This window comes from Anolis sagrei, chromosome 4, assembly GCF_037176765.1.
Source record: "Anolis sagrei isolate rAnoSag1 chromosome 4, rAnoSag1.mat, whole genome shotgun sequence".
Classification (NCBI taxonomy): domain Eukaryota; kingdom Metazoa; phylum Chordata; class Lepidosauria; order Squamata; family Dactyloidae; genus Anolis; species Anolis sagrei.
In genome coordinates this window covers 236,742,719-236,763,210 of record NC_090024.1, presented here as the reverse complement: position 1 = coordinate 236,763,210, position 20,492 = coordinate 236,742,719, and the positions used below count along the sequence as shown (strand labels likewise).

Sequence of the window (20,492 nt, the reverse complement as noted above, 5' to 3'; positions counted from 1 at the left end):
CCACACTTGGAGGCAGCATACTCAACTACTGAACCATTCTTGCCTTTAGGAAGTTCTTCCTAATGTTTAGTTGGAATTCCCTTTCCTGTCATTTGAATTTGGTGCTCCATGACTCAGTCACTGGAGCAGCAGAAAACCAGGTTCCACCCTCCTCAATATAAAACCCTTTCTAACAGAAAATCCACACATAGAGATAGATATCTACATAAAAATTCCAACCATCACCCAAGTCAAAAAAGAAGCACCATTAAAGCCTTGGCAGACCGTGCAAAAAGAATCTGCGAAGCCCACCTCCTCCAAGATGAACTGAACCACCTAAACTGGGCTCTACAGGCCAATGGAGACTCCACCTCAGACATCAGAGGAGCTGCAAGACCGAGAACAAGCCATGAGAATAAAGACGAAGATCCACCCAGAGGAAAAGTGTTCTTGCCATACATCAGGAGAACCACTGACCGCTAGGCCTGTCGGTTTTGTTTCGTTAATTCGTTTTTCGTTTTTTATTCGTTATTTTTTGAATATCCGACGCGATATCAAAACATATTTTTAAACCCGGAAGGGTTTAAAAATATCGAAGCAGCAGCCCCATGTATTTTACGAGCTGAAGCTCCGCTCGTTAATGGCATGGAGGCTGCTGCTGAGAGGTGCTGCAGTGCTGGAGCCTGGGAGCCAATCCGGCGCTCCCAAGAACCCCAGCACCAGCAGTGCACCGTGGCAGAAGCCGGATGGCGCGCGGAGGCCGCTTGTGAGCGCGCGCGCGCCATCCAATGGGCTCCGGTTCCTGCGCCCCCCCTCCTCCTCCTCCTCCTTCTCCCAGCTGTGTTGCAGGAAGTGCAGCTGGGAGGAGGAGGAGGAGGAGGAGGAGGGGGGCGCAGAAGCCGGAGGCCGCTTGGATGGCGCGCGCGCTCACAAGCGGCCTCCGCGCGCCATCCGGCTCCGGTTCCTGCGCCCCCCCTCCTCCTCCTCCTCCTTCTCCCAGCTGTGTTGCAGGAAGTGCAGCTGGGAGGAGGAGGAGGAGGAGGAGGAGGAGGAGGGGGGCGCAGAAGCCGGAGGCCGCTTGGATGGCGCGCGCGCTCACAAGCGGCCTCCGCGCGCCATCCGGCTCCGGTTCCTGCGCCCCCCCTCCTCCTCCTCCTGGGAGGAGGAGGAGGAGGGGGGGCGCAGGAACCGGAGCCGGATGGCGCGCGGAGGCCGCTTGTAAGCGCGCGCGCCATCCAAGCGGCCTCCGCGCGCCATCCGGCTCCGGTTCCTGCGCCCCCCCCTCCTCCTCCTCCTCCTCCCAGGAGGAGGAGGAGGGGGGGCGCAGGAACCGGAGCCGGATGGCGCGCGGAGGCCGCTTGTGAGCGCGCGCGCGCCAGCTGGGAGAAGGAGGAGGAGGAGGAGGGGGGCGCAGGAGCCGGAGCCCATTGGATGGCGCGCGCGCGCTCACAAGCGGCCTCCGCGCGCCATCCGGCTTGTGTGACTTCAGGGCTGTATATGACCATGTTCCAGAAGCATTCTCTCCTGACATTTTGCCCACTATGGCAGGCATCCTCAGAGGTCTGTTGGAAACTAGGCAAATGGTGAGTTATCATCTCTAATACTATGGAATGTCCAGGGTGGGAGAAAGCCATTGGTGACCATTACTGCAACATTCACACTTAGCCTGTTTGATCAAGAAAAAATTTTTTTCTAAAATGTTTTGTAAATATTTACGAAAATTCGTAAATAACAAAACATTTTTTTGGTAAGTTTTGTAAATATTTTTAATATCGAAACAAAAAAACACCCCAATTAAGAATCGAATTTAGAAACAAATTTTTTCTTGATCAAACAGGCCTACTGACCGCATAGGGAAGCTGATGAGGAAACACAACATACAAACTATCTACAGACCCACCAAGAAAATCCAACAAATGCTATGTTCAGCAAAGGACAAAAGGGATCCTCTCACTTCTGCAGGAGTCTACCGTGTACCATGCAGCTGTGGACAAGTCTACATAGGGACCACCAAACACAGCAGCATTGCCCAAACATGAATCAAGGAACATGAAAGGCACTACAGACTACTTCAACCAGAGAAATCAGCCATAGCAGAGCACCTGATGAACCAACCTGGACACAGCATTTTATTTGAAAACACAGAAGTGCTGGACCACTCTCGCAACCACCATGTCAGACTACACAGAGAAGCCATTGAAATACACAAGCATGTGGACAATTTCAACAGAAAGGAGGAAACCATGAAAATGAACAAAATCTGGCTACTAGTATTAAAAAACTCTAAAATTACAACAGCACAACAACAGAGAGGAAACAAACAAAGACATCTATCTAATCACCTCTCAACAAAAGTTGAAACATTCACACCTAGCTCCAGCAGACAAGAGTCCTCTGTCCCACCCTGGTCATATCACAGATATATAAACTCTTTTTCCTAGTTCCAACAGACCTCACTACCTCTGAGGATGCTTGCCATAGATGCAGGCGAAACGTCAGGAGAGAATGCCTCTAGACCATGGCCATATAGCCCGAAAAAACCTACAACAACCCAGTGATTCCTGCCATGAAAGCCTTCGAAAATACATCCTTTCTAATATTTAAATATGGTTATCACGTCCCCTTTCAACCTTCTCTTCTCTAAGCTAAACATACTCAGCTCCCTAAGCCAGTACTCATAAGGCTTGGAATCCAGACCTTTTTGGCTGTCCTTTGGTCTGATTATAAGATACGCCATGGTAATGCCTTCCTAAGAGGAATGGCTTCCAGATCTTTTATCATTTTTGTCACCCTCCTCTGGATGTGTTCCAGAAAACTTTTTATTTATTCTAATAATTGAAAGAGTTTTAATCTAGTTTCATGTTTTTTTCACCAAAGAATTCTAGTTAACCATAGGTGCTAAAACAGAGGCGTACACTAACTTTCATATCTGAGGCCCCTTCCACTGTATAAAATCCACATTGAACTGGATTATATGGCAATGTGGACTCAGATAACCCAGTTCAAAATAGATATTGTGGATTATCTGCCTTGATATTCTGTCTGGAAAGGCCCTGAGCTGCAGATAAACAACTCTATGTGATTCTAGACTTTAAATGAGCTCTCCGAGGTGATGAACCCTAATTCCTCAATCAATCCAGCACTTGGAACAGCTCCTTTAACACCTGAAGTCTAAAACTACATCGCTTCCAATTCCTCCTGGTTCTAAGAAACTCTAGTGAAGGCCTTTGCCTTCTTTGGAGGCTCTCAACTCCCAGGGGTGCCCAAAGGGAAGAAAGCCCAGATGACTTTGTGTTGTGAATATATTGAGAATCATCATGTCAAAATAGCCTCTCTTTCCCTCTCCTCTCCCTTCCTCCACTTCATTGAAGAACAACGGATCACATGGCTGGCAGCTGGCACTGAGTCATGACTCGGTGCCAATAGGACAGCAATACACATTGTTTTTATTAAGATGCTCTGCCAACAAAGAGACAGCGAGGGGAAGCAGCGCGTGCCATTCCATGAGGCTCGCATTCCAGCTGCTGCCCTTGGCTTGACCATTTCCCCCTCACCACCCCCTTTTCCCTCCTCCCCTTTCCCCCCATTTCATTCCACAATGTCATTTTTATGCATATCTATCACACAGGGGAGTTCTATCAGCATACAGGAACTGCTGGACACTGTTTAGTGGGACACTGAACTTGGGATCCTACATGCCAGAGATATGGGTCCAAGTCCTGCTAGTTCTTCCCAAATGGAGAAAGCCTATTGAATCAATAGAGTAAATACAAAGTATTAATAAACAGCACAAAAATCAATGAACTGGCACATAGCTAAATACTTCCTAACTGTGAGAGTTGTTCAGCAGTGGAACTCTCTGCCCTGGAGTGTGGTGGAGGCTCCTTCTTTGGAGGCTTTAAACAGAGGGGGTAGCTTGAATGTGATTTTCCTGAATAGACAACAGAGATGAAATGTACATCCCCAAATAAACCACATTTTCTCTCTAGATATTGAGCTTTCACCCTAAATTTCCAACTACAGAGTTCTTTTCAATTGCAAAATTATTTGTCAAAATTAAATATTCAGGGCCTCCTTAAAAAAAGCAAAAAGAGGATTTGTTGGCATTTCTTGGTTATTACGGTTTATTTTTCAGATGAAGAGCATGAAACCTCTTCAGCTGTCAGCTGTCAAATACAGAACTGCATTACATGCCTGCTATCTTATACTGTCAAATATCAAATATTGAAATCAAATATGGAAGCCAAACATGTAGTATTGAAATTAAATCTCAGGTGTCAAAGGCATATGTCAAATATTTGGGCAGGATTCTGCAAACACTGCCATATTTAGAGAATAACTCCATCTCAGTTTTGGTTGTCAGGAGTCTTTCAGTACAAAATGTTCTTTGAGAGAGAGTAAATAATCATCCATTTATTTCCATGGCAGATCTGCATTTCAAGTCTATTTTAGAATATAGTGAAAAGCATTTCCAAGAGAAATTTCTCATTTTGTGTAAAATGTTCCAGAGGATTCTGCCATGCATTAGATCTACATCCATCACTCCAAATTGATTCCAAATTAATTTACTCCAGCCTTTGGCCGATAGATTCCATGGTTCTGGGGAAAATCAAAGATGATCATGGACAAATAAAGTCTCCCAGTGTCCTGGTACGGCTGTACCAGGAGCTCCAACTTCTTTTCCTTTCTATTGAGTGTTTGCATGTATTCCAAAGTTCCATGCGTTTTGCAATAAGGTGGCTTCCCTTGCTTTGCAATAATAGGGCCAATGACCCATCAATTATCATTATGTTCTTTACTTCCACCCCTTTTTCTGGGTTAAGGAGGGAAAAAGGGGACCTCTAGTTCAGTTCATACAGAGAAGCCTTTCATACAGGACGTGAATCAGTTCCACCTGTAGAAAGCTTCGTCTTTTACAGCTTTGCTGGGGGGATCCAGTCCCACAGCTCTACAGAGAACTACAGCATAGCCTTTGTTAGGGAATTTAGTTCCACAACTCTACAGCCAGCTCTTTGCTGGAGAAATACAGCTCCACGGTTTTACAGGAGGGCTGGGCGGTTTCGTTTCGTAATTTCGTAATTCGTTAAAAATTCGTTTTTTTTTATAATGAAGCGATAACGAACCATTCAGGAGCAACTAAAAAACGAAACGAATTTTTAAATTCATTTCGTAATTACTTCGAATTTGTTATGTATTCATTTTGTTATCGTTTTGAAATCGTTTCGTTATTATTTCCGCATGTCTGGGGCAAGTTTTATAGTTGTTGTTTGTTTAATCAGTGAAAAAAAATATAAATATCACACCAACAGTCAACAACAGAGGGAGAGGGAAGCTTCAGAAGTTCCCCCTGTCCCATTTGGAGGTTTTTTAGCGTATTGCACGGTCGCGTCCGCCATTAACGAATCGATTCGTAATTGTTTCGTAATTGTTTTGTAATTTATGAAATTTCGTAAATATCGAACTTTTTAAAAGAAAAATTTCGGAATTCTTTTAAAAATCGAAACGCAAAAACCCCCAAAAAAACGAATCGATTTTAGAAACAAATTTTTCCGTGGTTGGACAGCCCTATTTTACAGCCAGCCTTCGCTGGGAATTGAAAGCCTTCTTTCCTCTTGGAAATCTACTAAAGGACTCTGTTTGGTAAGGACCACTCGCAGCAGCCATAACGCAATTTGGACTGGGTGTAGGGGCCCACACCAGCAGAGCTTAAGTCAGATTGCCCAGGGAGGGGTCAAGGATTTCCCCTGTAAAAGGAAGAAACAGTTTATGAAGAAAGTTGCCTGTCCCTTGTGGACAAGATTTAAGCAAGCCACCAGTTGATTCAAACCCTTGAAGTATTTGTTTGATTTATTGAATGTTTGATTTATTGAATATTGAACAATAAAAACTTTGTTGAACTTTCTGTCTTTAAAAGAACTTTGTGTGGGGAAATCCGAAAGGCCTCTCAGCCGAGGCACCCCGGTGTCCCGCTGGGCATATAGAAAACACATCCTGCCTACAGACTCTTTCACAGGCCCAGCGCCTGACAGCACACCCACCAAGCTTAGAACATCTTGAGAACGCCTTGGTAGATTCAGGGGTCCACACCCTTTGACCTGTGAGATGTTTTGAACTACAACTCCCAGAAGCATTAGCCAACATGATCAGTTCTCAGAGTTTAGATGGATCTGAAGCATCAGAGGTTCAAGACTACTTCCTCAGTAGTCCAATGAATATATCTCAGATGTGGAAATTTTAAATATCTTTGCCCTAAACAACATATATTTTGTGTGGGAAGGGTTCATTTTAGGACACTAAAATGGAGACAATCAGAACTTCAAAACAAGTCTGTTCACCCAAGTGGTTTGCCAGGTAGAGTTGCCTCTGCACAGCAGGGTGTCAAGTGGCAAACTAAGTCTCTGCCAACCCCATATGAAATTGTAACAACAAAGTGGTCTTCTTGTTTATTAGCCCTGCATTGAAGCTATTTCTCAGGTGGCTCGTGGCTTAGATCTTTCCCATCTCTTTTGTGCACCCCTGGCTCATGGTTTCCAGAGGCCCATTAGCTTTGATTGCAAATGGTTTTCATTAACTAAAATGTTAATTCTGTTGTTTTGATTCCAGATGAGTTTAGAGAATGACGACAAGCGAGCACGCACGCGATCAAAGGCAATCAGAGGTGAGCACTTTGTTATTTTTCCTCATGTGGAAATATGTATGGGAAGCAAATCAACCCCATCAATGGGTCTCAGTGCGAGTCATCTAAAACTATTTATCTCCAAGGCCAAAGGTTTTTAGTTTTCATATATGTGCCTTTGAACATGTGCATGTTTGTGTTCAAACACTGTATACCAGGGGTGGGAACTATAGAATGTTTGGTAGAACTTGAATGGCCAAATACCCCTACCCAAAGTTCTTTCTACCCAAATGCGCTCTAGAGCATGTGAGGCATTGCCATGCATTTTTCAGTCTTCCTTGGTCATGTTAAGGCCACAAGATACATTTAATTTTTTTGACAAGAGGAAGTGAATGGTGGAAGTAACTTCATCTTTACTTCCTGTTTTTTTTAAAAAAGGCTTCTCTTGGGGATGAATGGATAATAATAATAATAATAATAATAATAATAATAATAGTGTTAAAAAAAGTATGGATCGTCGATGTTGCAATCCCAGGTGACAGCAGGATTGAAGAGAAACAACTGGAAAAGCTGCCATGATATGAGGATTTAAAGATCAAACTGTAAAGACTCTGGCACAAGCCAGTCAAGGTGGTCCCAGTGGTGATCGGCACACTGGGTACAGTGCCTAAAGACCTTGGCCTGGACTTAAACATAATCGGTGCTGACAAAATTACCATCTGCCAGCTGCAGAAGGCCACCTTACTGGGATCTTCACGCATTATTCGCTGATAAATCACACAGTCCTAGACACTTGGGAAGTGTCCAATGTGTGATCCAATACAACAGCCAGCAGAGTGATCTTTTCTGCTGTGGACTCATCTTGTTGTTTTATAATAATAATAATAATAATAATAATAATAATAATAATAATAATGTATTGTCGAAGGCTTTCATGGCCGGAATCACTCAGTTCTTGTGGGTTTTTTTCGGGCTATATGGCCATGTTCTAGAGGCATTTCTCCTGACGTTTCGCCTGCATCTATGGCAAGCTTCCTCAGAGGTGAGGTCCTCACCTCTGAGGAAGCTTGCCATAGATGCAGGCGAAACGTCAGGAGAAATGCCTCTAGAACATGGCCATATAGCCCGAAAAAACCCACAAGAACTGAATAATAATAATAATAATAATAATAATAGTACACTTTATTTATATTCCACCCTTTTCCCCATGGGGGCTCAGAGCAGATTACAGTATAAACAGATACTGGCAAACATGAAATGCCTTGTGACAATACAATGAGACACACAAACACAAACAAAGGCAAAGGCTTCTCCTTTCAATTCCGGTTTCGGCGGAGGTGCTCATTTTTGGTTCTGGGGGACGTTCTGTTCTCCATTTCCAAGCTGAGGAGCCTGCGTTGTCATCTCTTGGTCATGTGACTGACATGATTGTTCTGCATGTGTTATGCCTTTCCTGCCAATGCTGTACATATTGAACTACTCACATTTGCGTTTTCAAACTGCTAAGTTGTTAAGAGCAAGGGAGCTCATCCTTCCTGCAGATTCGAACTGCCAACCTTCAGGTCAGCAGTTCTGCAGGACAAAGGTTTAACCCATTGCACCAGTGTGACACCCATATATATATATATATATATATATATAGAGAGAGAGAGAGAGAGAGAGAGATGGATACTCTCTCTCTCTCTCACACACACACACACACATATCAAAAATTACCTTTAAAGCACAGATCTTCCAAGTAACATTTCCATCTTTGTCTGTCTGGCGATCTGCGAGGAATGCTTGGATTATGTGTTTTTGAATGGCAGAATGGGGGTGAACTGGATGACCTTTGGGGTCCCTTCCAACCCTAGGATTGTAACCAGGCCTAGCCCTATTTCCAAAATCATACAAGATTGAAGTCTAAATGGAACAGTATTTATTGGGAGTCATTCTGTCTGGCCCTCAGCTGTCCAGGTGTAAAAGTATCCGTACTTTGTCCCTGATGTGTAGGCATTAGAGTTTCACCCTGGAAATGTGAAACACAGATTGGAGGTGGAGGAAGCACATATGACTTAAGGCCAGGCCATCTAACAGATAGACCTTATAGAGCATTTGGGGCCACTACAAAGCAAAAGTAATTTCACAATGAGCACTAAAAGAAATTGCAAAAAAATGTTCGCATTCTCCTGGACAGACTTAATAGTAGTATCCTCCTTTTTCTCTCTCTTCATCAAGAGACAAAGTGGCTCACAACTATAAAAAATGTTCCTGGGTCCACTTGTAGCCCACAGATCGTACTTAGCTTCCTTCTGATGTACACACACATATACATATACAAATCTTCCCCAACTTCACCAGATAATCTGTTCATCTTGCGACACACTTGGACACTCCAGCACTGTACTTTTCCAACCCACCTTCTGATTCTTCCCCCTTCCACCCACCCCTTCTTCCTCTTGAAAAGGCAGCCTTGCATACTCTGCTTCATAGGAATCTTGATAGCTTCAGATCACTTTTATCGCATGCGCTCGGCCCGAAGCTTTGAAGTCATACATCTGAGGCAGCCAGACAGAGGCTGTGCATGTTGCCGAAGCAAACAAGGCTGTCTCAGGGAAGGGGTTTGAAGACAAATGACTTGTTAATTCAAAGCTTGATTGCTATTTATTTTCTGACTTTGAAAGCAAAATGCCTCTGTGCTCCCACCTGGCAGAAGGAAGGAAGCCTGACATATCAGACCGGGATGCCAGGTTCTCACCTTGAACATTTTTTAAAAAAATGATTCTCAACAACTGAGATCTAAATGATGATGTTTAAATCTGGCTTCCTGTCTTTTGATTGAATTGTGTCTGGTACACAAGAGAGTAAGGAAAATTGGGTTTGAGATCACTGTGTGTAATAGTTGAATAAAGCAAGTCAAATGCACTATTTTCAGATACTAGCTGAAAACAGCACAACGGTCTCACCCGGTGTGCTGTTTTCAGCTGGTATCTGAAAATAGTGCATTTGACTTGCTTTATTCAACTATTACACACAGAGATCTCAAACCCAATTTTCCTTACTCTCTTGTGTACCCTGCAAACATCAGGGGTGTTTGCAGGGGAGACCCAGATTCCTGTTCCACTCTCTACTTAAGTTTTTACTTAACTCTGTTAAAATGAATGGTGAGGAGCTCATGTATTTATTTATTATTTATTTATCATATTTATACCCTGCCCTTCCCAACCTCAAAGGGGGCTCAATAATAATAATAATAACAATAATAATAATAATTGTAATCATCATCATCATCATCATCATCATGAATGGAACCCTGAAGAAGGAGACAGAAGAAGGCAGAATATGTCAAGGAAAGCCAAGGAGCTGCTTTAATTGAAGTCAATAATCAGAAACTTCACAAAGCACAGCAGACAAAGAGTCAGTACAAGAAAACAGCAATACAAACCAGAACTGACAGCTGGCACAACAAAGCCTTGCATGGGCAGTTCCTTGAGAAGACTGAAGGAAAAGTTGAAGAGAAGACCTGGTTATGGCTCACAAATGGAACACTGAAGAAGGAGACAGAAGAAGGCCTGATTCTTGCAGCCCAGGAGCAAGCCATCAGAACCAATGCAATTAAGGTCAGGATTGAAAAAATCAGCGGATGACCCAAAATGCAGACTGTGCAAGGAAGCTGATGAAACCATGGATCATATCCTCAGCTGTTGCAAGAAAATCACACAGACAGACTACAAACAAAGACACAACTCTGTGGTCCAGATGATTCACTGGAACTTATGTCACAAGGACCACTTGCCAGCAGTAAAGAATTGGTGGGATCATAAACCCACAAAGGTCATGGAAAATGAACATGCAAAAATATTGTGGAACTTTCGAATCCAGACTGACAGAGTTTTGGAACACAATACACCAGACATCACCATTGTGGAAAAGAAAAAAGTCTGGATTATTGATGTCACCAGACTTTTTTCTTTTCCACAATCGTGATGTCTGGTGGATTACTGATGTCGCCGGAGCCCCCGGTGGTGCACTGGGTTAAACCCTTGTGCCAGCAGGACTGAAGACCTACAGGTCGCAGGTTCGATTCCGGGGAGAGGCGGATGAGCTCCCTCTATCAACTCCAGCTCCTCATGTGTGGACATGAGAGAAGCTCCCAGAAGGATGATAAAAACATCAAATCATCCAGGCATCCCCTGGGCAACGTCCTTGCAGACAGCCAATTCTCTCACACCAGAAGTGATTTGCAGTTTCTCAAGTCACCCTTGACATGACAAAAAAAATGATGTCGCCATTCCAGGTGACAGTCGCATTGACGAAAAACAACAGGAAAAACTCAGCCGCTATCAAGACCTCAAAATTGAACTGCAAAGGCTCTGCCATAAACCAGTACAGGTGGTCCCAGTGTTCATTGGCGCACTGGGTGCCGTGCCAAAAGATCTCAGCTGGCATTTGGAAAGAATAAACATCGACAAAATCACGATCTGTCAACTGCAAAAGGCCACCTGACTTGGATCTGCGCGCATCATTTGAAAATACTTCACACAGTCCTAGACGCTTGGGAAGTGTTCGACTTGTGATTTTGTGATACGAAATCCAGCATATAGATCTCATTTGCTGTGACATACTGTGCTTTTGTGTCAATAATAATAATAATAATAATAATAATAATAATAATAACTTTATCTTTATACCCTGCCAACCATCTCCCCTAGGGAACTCGGGGTGGCTCACAGGAAAAACTGTTTCAAAAATAAAGTTGTATCTCCTTCCACCCACTACGTTTAATCACTCCATGTTCTCATGGTATATCTCTTTGGTCTAAACATGCATTTGTGGGGAAAACACATTCATAAAAGCTAGTGTAGTGTAGTTTTTGAGGATTAAATTAGAGCTCCAGGAGACCAGAGTTTGAATCACTGCTCGGTCATGGAAACCCTGTGGATGACTTTATGCAAGTCACAAACTCTCAGCCTCAGAGGAAGGCATTGACAAACTCACCAAGCTCACCAAATCTTGCTGAGAAACGCTGTGAGGGTTTCATCTTTGGGTTGCCATTAATTGGAAGTTACTTGAAGACATTGAACAACAACAAAAATGTACTCTAGTTCCACCAACAACAAAAAATCAAAAGAATTTGAGGAGCATGACTCAATTAAAGCAGAGTGTGTTGATTACAACGGTAGAGTTAAGTGCGCATTTGAATCCCTCCTACTGTATCTAATGAGATGTAGAGGTGCTGGATTGTGCTCAAAGAATTTAGCTTCTTTAGTTCAGTAAAATATGCTCCATGAAAGGAAACTGCTTGAAGTCCAGATCTTTTTAAGAGTGCCCCAATCAGTCTGAACACCTAGGAAAGCAGAATATCTCAGCATGCTTTGAAATCTTATCACACTTAATACATTGGCTTGTCATAGGCCATCTGTGTTTTCTAGTCTACTACTTATCTTTTGATCTTGAAATATTCTGCCAGCAAAATTCTCCGTAATTGCAAAATAGCTCATGCTAGCAGTGTTCCTTGAAAGCAAAGCATGTTTCAGGGGATGTAACTATATTGTGCTTGACACACAACTGCTAGTGTATCCAGCATCACTAAGCTAAACTTTCCCCTTTAAGTTGAACTTGGTGGTTTTTGCTACAGAAAATCTTGCTGACTGAAAGGTTGGCAGTTCAAGCTGTGGGTCAGGGTGAGCTCCCATTGTCAGACCTAGTTTCTGCTTACCTAGCAGTTCGAAAACAGCAATGTGTGCAGATAAATAGGTACTGCTTTGGCGGAGAGGCAGAAGGCGCCCCTGAAGGCATGTCAGCAATTTGATCAGGAAGGTGTCCATAGTGTGGAAAAATGGAATGACAGCACCTCCCCATGGCTGAGTCGAGCAAGCCTCCAGATGCCAGAGATGAAAAAAGAAGACTTGCCTCTATGTACTGTCTGTCTTTGTTGTTAATTGTATAACAGCATTGAATGTTTGCCATATATGTATTTTGTAATCTGCTCAGAGTCTCCTCGGGAAGATAGAGCGGAATATAAATAAAGTATATGATTATTATTGTTATTATTGTTATTATTGTTATTATTATTATTATTATTATTATTATTATTATATCATTATAATAATAATCCGGTAGGTTTTGACTTGTTGTTACTACACTCCAGAAGGATATTTCATTAAGACCATTGTGCCATTGGAGAATATAGGAAAGTGCTCTCCAATACCCCCAAGTGTCCAATTCAGATATTGCAAGTTGGAAATTCTGCAAAGAATGCAAAAGACATGACAATAAACATTGCAAAGCAATGTTTCACACATGCACTATACTCCAATATAATATTCCATCCTTCCCTCCTATTTGTCAGTTTGAGTAAGCAAGCTAAATTTCCCATATCCACACCAATAATGAGTAACAAATAGAATCCAAACACACCCTGAAAACAGTGTTTCCATTAAAAATTCACTGATGGCGATGATGATTGATGGACCAGTGAGCTGGATCACTGCAGTAACAGCTCTGAAATAATAAGGTTGGGAAGCAGTTTTTATTGGCTAAGGTTTGGCAGGTGAAAAACTTGGTTCCACATTTCCAAAATCACTAAAATTGATGGGATGTTGTAGATTTTTCCGGGCTGTATGGCCATGTTCTAGAGGCATTTTCTCCTGACGTTTCGCCTACATCTATGGCAAGCATCCTCAGAGGTAGTGAGGTCTGTTGGAAGTAGAAAAATGGGTTTATATATCTGTGCAATGAAATTACAAGAGCAAAACAACAGAGAGTAAACAATCAGACATATCTAATCACCTCTCAACAGAAGAGTCCCCCAGGCACTGCCAAGCCATCAAATGCTAATTAAGGTGGTCAGTTGAAACATTCACACCTAGCTCCAGCAGACAAGAGTCCTTTGCCCCACCCGGGTCATTCCACAGATATATAAACCCATTTTCCTACTTCCAACAGACCTCACTACCTCTGAGGATGCTTGCGATAGATGCAGGCGAAATGTCAGGAGAAAATGCCTGTAGAACATGGCCATATAGCCCAGAAAAACCTACAACAACCCAGTGATACCGGCTATGAAAGCCTTCGACAATACTAAAATTGATATTTCTAGTTTTACTCACGGCATTTTCTTCTGTTTTACCTGTTTCTCCTCATCTGTCACTCTCTGCAGTACCTACAGAACTCATCGGTCAGGAGGTGAGGTAAGGAAAAAAAAAAATTTCTTTCATTCCCACAAAAGATCAGACATCCATTGTATTGATGCATCCCCACTAAATGATTCGGTAAAGCATGTGCACTGTCCTGACTGAGAACTATTGCATCTTGGGTGGTGTTTCCTGATACAGAAACTATGTGGTCTTTGATCTAGCCTGAGTCTTTCACATGTGTCAGTTATACTTATCTGATGGTATTTGAATGTATCAGGGCAAACTCAATGACTGCATCTATACTGTTCAATTGATGCATTTTGACATGCCTTTCACTGCTATGGGATCCCAGGAGTTATAATTTGGAAAGGCAGAGCCCTCTTTGGCAGAGAAGGCAAAAGACCTTCCAAAACTACAACTGCCTGTGATTTCATAGCACTAGATCATGGTAGTTAAAGTGGTGTCAAACTGCATTAATTCTACAGTGTAGATCAGGAATGGGCAAACTTTGGCCCTCCAGGTGTTTTGGATTTCAACTTCCACCATTCCTAACAGCCTCAGGCCTCTTCCTTTCCCCCCTCAGCCGCTTAAGCTTAAGCGGCTGAGGGGGAAAAGGAAAGGGCCTGAGGCTGTTAGGAATGGTGGAAGTTGAAGTCCAAAACACCTGGAGGGCCAAAGTTTGCGTCTGTCTGGTGTAGATGCATCCTAACTCTCTGAGTACAGCATTGTCTGCATTGGAAACATCTTTTTCAGAATGTATTTCTGTACATAAATATTTAGAAAATTATATTTCTGAATATAAGAATGATCAAGGGTCTAGAGAACATGCCCTATGAGGAGCGGCTTAAGGAGCTGGGCATGTTTAGCCTGAAGAAGAGAAGGCTGAGAGGAGATATGATAGCCATGTATAAATATGTGAGGGGAAGCCACAGGGAGGAGGGAGCAAGCTTGTTTTCTGCTTCCTTGGAGACTAGGACGCGGAACAATGGCTTCAAACTACAAGAGAGGAGATTCCATCTGAACATGAGGAAGAACTTCCTGACTGTGAGAGCCGTTCAGCAGTGGAACTCTCTGCCCCAGAATGTGGTGGAGGCTCCTTCTTTGGAAGCTTTTAAACAGAGGCTGGATGGCCATCTGTCAGGGGTGATTTGAATGCAATATTCCTGCTTCTTGGCAGAATGGGGTTGGACTGGATGGCCCATGAGGTCTCTTCCAACTCTTTGATTCTATGATTCTGAGCAATGATTTGTTGTAGGTTTTTCGAGCTCTACAGCCATGTTCTAGAAGCATTGTCTCCTGACGTTTGACCGCATGTATGGCAGGCATCTTCAGAGGTTGTGAGGTCTCTTGGAAACTAGGAAAATTGGGTTTATTTATCTGTGGAAAGTCCAGGATGGGAGAAAGAAGTCTTGTCTCTTGGAGCTAGGTGTGAATGTTTCAATTGGCCACCTTGATTAGCATTTGATGGCCTGACAGTTTTTAGGTGTGGCTTGTTACTGCTTGGGGAAATGTTGAGAGGTGATTAGCTGTCCCTGATTGTTTCTTGTCTGGAATTCCCCTGTGTTTGAGTGTTGTTCTTTATTTACAATTATAATTTTAGAGTTTTTTTAATACTGGTAGCCAGATTTTGTTCATTTTCATGGTCTCCTCCTTTCTGTTGAAATTGTCCACATGCTTGTGGATTTCAATGGCTTCTCTGTGTAGTCTGACATGGTGGTTGTGAGAGTGGTCCAGCATTTCTGTGTTCTCAGATAATCTGCTGTGTCCAGGTTGGTTCATCAGGTGCTCTGCTATGGCTGACTTCTCTCATTGAAGTAGTCTGCAGTGCCTTTCATGTTCCTTGATTCATGTTTGGGAAATGCTGCATTTCGTGGTCCCTAAGTAGACTTGTCCACAGCTGCATAGTTTATGGTAGACTCTTACAGAGATGAGATGATCCCTCTTGTCCTTTGGTGAATGGAGCATTTGTTGGATTTTCTTGGTGGGTCTGTAGATAGTTTGTAGGTTGTGTTTCCTCATCAGCTTCCCTATGCGGTCAGTGGTTCCCTTGATGTACGGCAAGAACACTTTTCCTCTGAGTGGATCTTAGTCTGAACAATCCTGGAATCTTCCCATCAGAGTTTCTTGATTTTTTTTCAACCATTTGGGGAACACTTTTAGATTTTATTTCCTTTGCTTCCCACAGCATTAAGATTTGGATGTTCTGTAGGTACCCGACAATCCTTAACCTGACCCTCTCCTCCTCCACACTAAGTTAGAGATAAGAAAAACAGAAGGAAACCTTGCAGACTGTAAGCTCACCAGTAGGTATCAATTATATGCTCAGGAAACCTGCGAGCGCTGTTCAAAACACAGCGAACACTCCAGTGAGAAGGAATTCATAGTATGGTGCAAATGAAAGGGGTTGTCTCTCCCTTCCCTTTTGATTAAGAAAGGCCCCCTGCATCAAATGCAATTGGACCTCGCGTGACCCAGCTACCGAAGGTGTTTCTCTTCCGAGCACCTGCTGTTTCCTCTTGAGGTACCCATTTAGAGAAAGCGGCAGGCGCTCCACTTGCCTGTTTTATAGCTGAGCACATGAGCGGAGGTGGTAGTAATTGAAGCCTGTGACATATTTCAGGGGGCAGCTCGCAGGGCTGCACACAGCCAATGCTGCAGCTGGCCACTAATTGCCTGATTAACTGGACGATTAATCGACTAATTGAAGCCTGGGCTATGTCTGAGTGTGACAAAATTCAAGGATGCCATGGGTTTTTAAGAAAGACATTAGCACAGTCAGAGGGAGCATTGGAGTTCTGAGTGTTGTGTAAGGAGCATGGATCTACACTGGCTGGACACTGTAGAATGAATGCAATTTGACACCACTTTCACTTCCAAGGCTCAATGCTATGGGATCCTGGGATTTCTAGTTTGGGGAGGCACCAGCACCCTTTGGCAGAGAAGTCTAAATACCTTGTTAAACTTCAACTCCCACCATTTCTTAGTATTCAGCCCAAGGACAAGGAGTAAACTGCCTATAGTCCTCCCTGTACAAACAGCACAACGAACTAGTATTGCTAAGCTGTCTCAAATACTATTATGGAGCCTTCCCCAAGACTATAAAAATAGATTTAAACAATAATATTACAGGGTTGTTGTAGGTTTTTCCGGGTTATATGGCCATGGTCTAGAGGCATTTTCTCCTGACGTTTCACCTGCATCTATGGCAAGCATCCTCAGAGGTAGTGAGGTCTGTTGGAAGTAGGAAAATGGGTTTATATATCTGTAGAATGACCAGGGTGAGAATGTTCAGTAACTAACTGCAGCAGGGAAGAGCTCCTTGCCCCACCCCAGCCATTCCACAGATATATAAACCCATTGTCCTAATTCCAACAGACCTCTACCTCTGAGGATGCTTGCCATAGATGCAGGCGAAACGTCAGGAGAAATGCCTCTAGAACATGGCTCTATAGCCTGAAAAAACCCACAAGAACCCACTGACATAATTTCCTCCAGATCTTGGGATCTGGAGTTTGATGTGGTAATTAAGTTGCCACAACACTTTGAAAACATCGGGTACTGTCTGGCCTTGGAAACTCTTCATGGTCAAGTCTGGTCAATACTTTAGATGTGGTACTGGGGATGCACTGCTATGCATTGCCAAAATGACAGGTAGATGTGTCTTAGAGCAAATGAAGCCTGGAATCTCATTACAAGTGAAGGTGAGGCTGTTGTACTTTGGACATATTTTGAGATGATGTGTCTCAATAGCAAAGATTTTCATTTATCGTGTCATCAGAAACCAGACATTTGTATTACATTTTTAACAAAAACAAACAGACAGACAAAACACAGAAATTGCAAGCTTGGTAGTTGTTTAAATGTCCTTTGACCAGTATCTGGCCACTTGGAGTGCCTCTGGTGTTGCTGCAAGGAGGTCCTCCATTTTGCATGTAGCAGGGCTCAGGTTGCATTGCAGCAGGTGGTCTGTGGTTTGCTCTTCTCCACACTCACAGGTCGTGGACTCCACTTTGTGGCCCCATTTCTTAAGATTGGCTTTGCATCTTGTGGTGCCAGAGCGCAGTCTGTTCAGTGTCTTCCAAGTCGCCTAGTCTTCTGTGTGCCCAGGGGGGGAGTCTCTCATTTGGTATCAGCCATTGATTGAGGTTCTGGGTTTGAGCCTGCCACTTTTGGACTCTTGCTTGCTGGGGTGTTTCAGCAAGTGTCTCTGTAGATCTTAGAAAACTATTTCTTGATTTAGGTTGTTGACGTGCTGGCTGACACCCAAACAAGGGATGGGCTAGAGATGTCACTGCCTTGGTCCTTTCACTATTGGCTGCTACTTCCCAGTGGATGTCAGGAGGTGTGATACCAGCTAGACAGTGTAATTTCTCCAGTGGTGTAGGGCGCAGATACCCCGTGATAATGCGGCATGTCTCATTAAGAGCCACATCCAGTGTTTTAGTGTGGTGAGATGTGTTCCACACCGGGCATGCATACTCAGCAGCAGGGTATGCGCAACAGCAAAGATGATCATGCCAGAGAAAGTAGGAGGCAGTAGGAAGATTGCTTTAGGGGTGTGCTAATTCAATAAGGGAAACCAAAGTCCTGAGTTTGCAAGACCTGAGCAGGGCAGTTGATGACCAGAGATCTTGGAGGCTCCTCATTCATAGGACCTCCATAAGTCAAAGCAGACTTGACAGCAAATGACAGTGCCAATATTGAATAATATGGTATGAGAATTGCAAACCCATCATAAATGTTATGGTAACATGAACCTACTAAAATTAGTAGGAAATACTATCATATCACTATCTTGGATTTTGTGGGCTCAACACTCTTTGCAAGTCATACAATTGTTTGGAAAGTCCACCCTGGTCTGTGTGCACACACATGCACATGAATGTCAGTAAGGAATGTATAAACAAAATAAAAGCCCCATCCGTTTGAGGTGGATATGGGAGTTGTTTGGTTTTAAAAGCCTTGCTCTAACACATGCAAATCTTTAATTAAACATACTCATAAAACTATAATGAACCGTTCATTTAATTAAATGGGGTGAGTCATTTCATTAATTTTTAGCAAACTGCAAAGCCGCTGCGTTGCCCTTCTCTGGTGGAATTCAAAGGGAAGAGATGAACTCTTGAAAGGGAATTATCCTTTCGTGTGCAGGGTGTTTAGGTGGCTTCTTTCGGTTTCATAGGATTTGTCGGGTTGGTTCAAAACATTCCTCCATAATTGAGATCTTTGATCTGTAAATCATTCTTTTTCTGCCCTTGAAGTCATGCCTTTTTTCTATTTCTTGGTTATGTTACCCTTCTAACATAGCTGCCCTACTCCAGGATGCAACGGATCAGGACACATCCGGGGAAAGTACGCAAGACACAGGAGGTGAGTTACGATGCCCATTCCCAGCTCCTCTGCCGCTGTTCTTGTCCTCATTGAATACAATTGCATCCATCCCAAGAGAGACATATTGGTGTGTTAATGGAAAGAGATCCCACATTCGTGACAGTTTTAGAGAATCTACATCACACTTGAAATTACACAGAAGTTGTACAACACCTTCTCAGTAAAGAATTGTGGCATAGTACAAATACAATCATAGAATCAAAGAGTTAGAAGAGACCTCATGGGCCATCCAATCCAACCCCCTGCCAAGAAGCAGGAATATTGCATTCAAATCACCCCTGACAGATGGCCATCCAGCCTCTGCTTAAAAACTTCCAAAGAAGGAGCCTCCACCAAACTCCGGGGCAGAGAGTTCCACTGCTGAACGGCTCTCACAGTCAGGAAGTTCTTCCTCATGTTCAGATGGAATCTCCTTTCTTGTAGTTTGAAGCCATTGTTCCACATCTCCAGGAAAGCAGAAAACAAGCTTGCTCCCTCCTCCCTGTGACTTCCTCTCACATATTTATACATGGTTATCGTATCTCCTCTCAGCCTTCTTTTCTTAAGGCTAAACATGCCCAGCTCCTTAAGCCGCTCCTCATAAGGCTTGTTCTCCAGACCCTTGATCATTTTAATAATGATCAAGGGTCTGGAGATGTAGAATAATGGGCATTCTACATCAGTGCTCAAGATTGTGATGCACACCATGTGCAATGCATGCCCATGCATGCATTGTAGAATAATGGGCATTCTACATCAGTGCACAAGATTGTGTGATGCACACCATGTGCAATGCATGCCTATGCATGCATTGTAGAATAATGGGCATTCTACATCAATGCACAAGATTGTGTGATGCACACCATGTGCAATGCATGCCTATGCATGCATTGTAGAATAATGGGCATTCTACATCAATGCACAAGATTGTGTGATACACACCATGTGCAATGCATGCCTATGCATGCATTGTAGAATAATGGGCATTCTACATCAGTGCACAAGATTGTGTGATGCACATCCATGTGCAATGCATGCCCATGCATGATGACACTACATTTATAAGGTATCAATGTAGAAATTACTTTTCAACAACAATTAATCCTTCATAACCAATATACAGTATGATCCTCATATCCATGAAGAATATATTCCAAGTCATACGCACACCATGGATGTCTGAGACCATGAGTTATATTTTGACTGAAGCAGAAATGTACTATAGAATTGCATCAGTTCAGTACTTAGGATTCAAACTAGACCCTGTAATGAATTGCCATCCCATTAATTCAGGAAATATGTTTATCTGCTGCTGCTGCTGCAGTTCCTAGTGACTATGGGCTCATCTACATAGGACAGTTTAGCCAGGTGTAAATAATGTACCAGAGTAGCCCTGGATTTAACACAAC

General features: G+C 43.2%; 1 protein-coding gene across 6 annotated transcripts in view; it reads left to right on the top strand.

The window, feature by feature from the left end:
* MYT1 (myelin transcription factor 1) overlaps positions 1-20,492 on the top strand; it is a 182,024-nt gene that overhangs the window by 82,746 nt on the left and 78,786 nt on the right. For all 6 annotated transcript variants that reach the window (XM_067468242.1, XM_067468240.1, XM_067468239.1 and 3 more), the window contains exons 3-5: positions 6,583-6,637; positions 13,737-13,767; positions 19,021-19,083. In XM_067468242.1, coding sequence (XP_067324343.1) covers positions 6,583-6,637; positions 13,737-13,767; positions 19,021-19,083 — 149 coding nt within the window. The remainder of the gene's footprint in view (positions 1-6,582; positions 6,638-13,736; positions 13,768-19,020; positions 19,084-20,492) is intronic.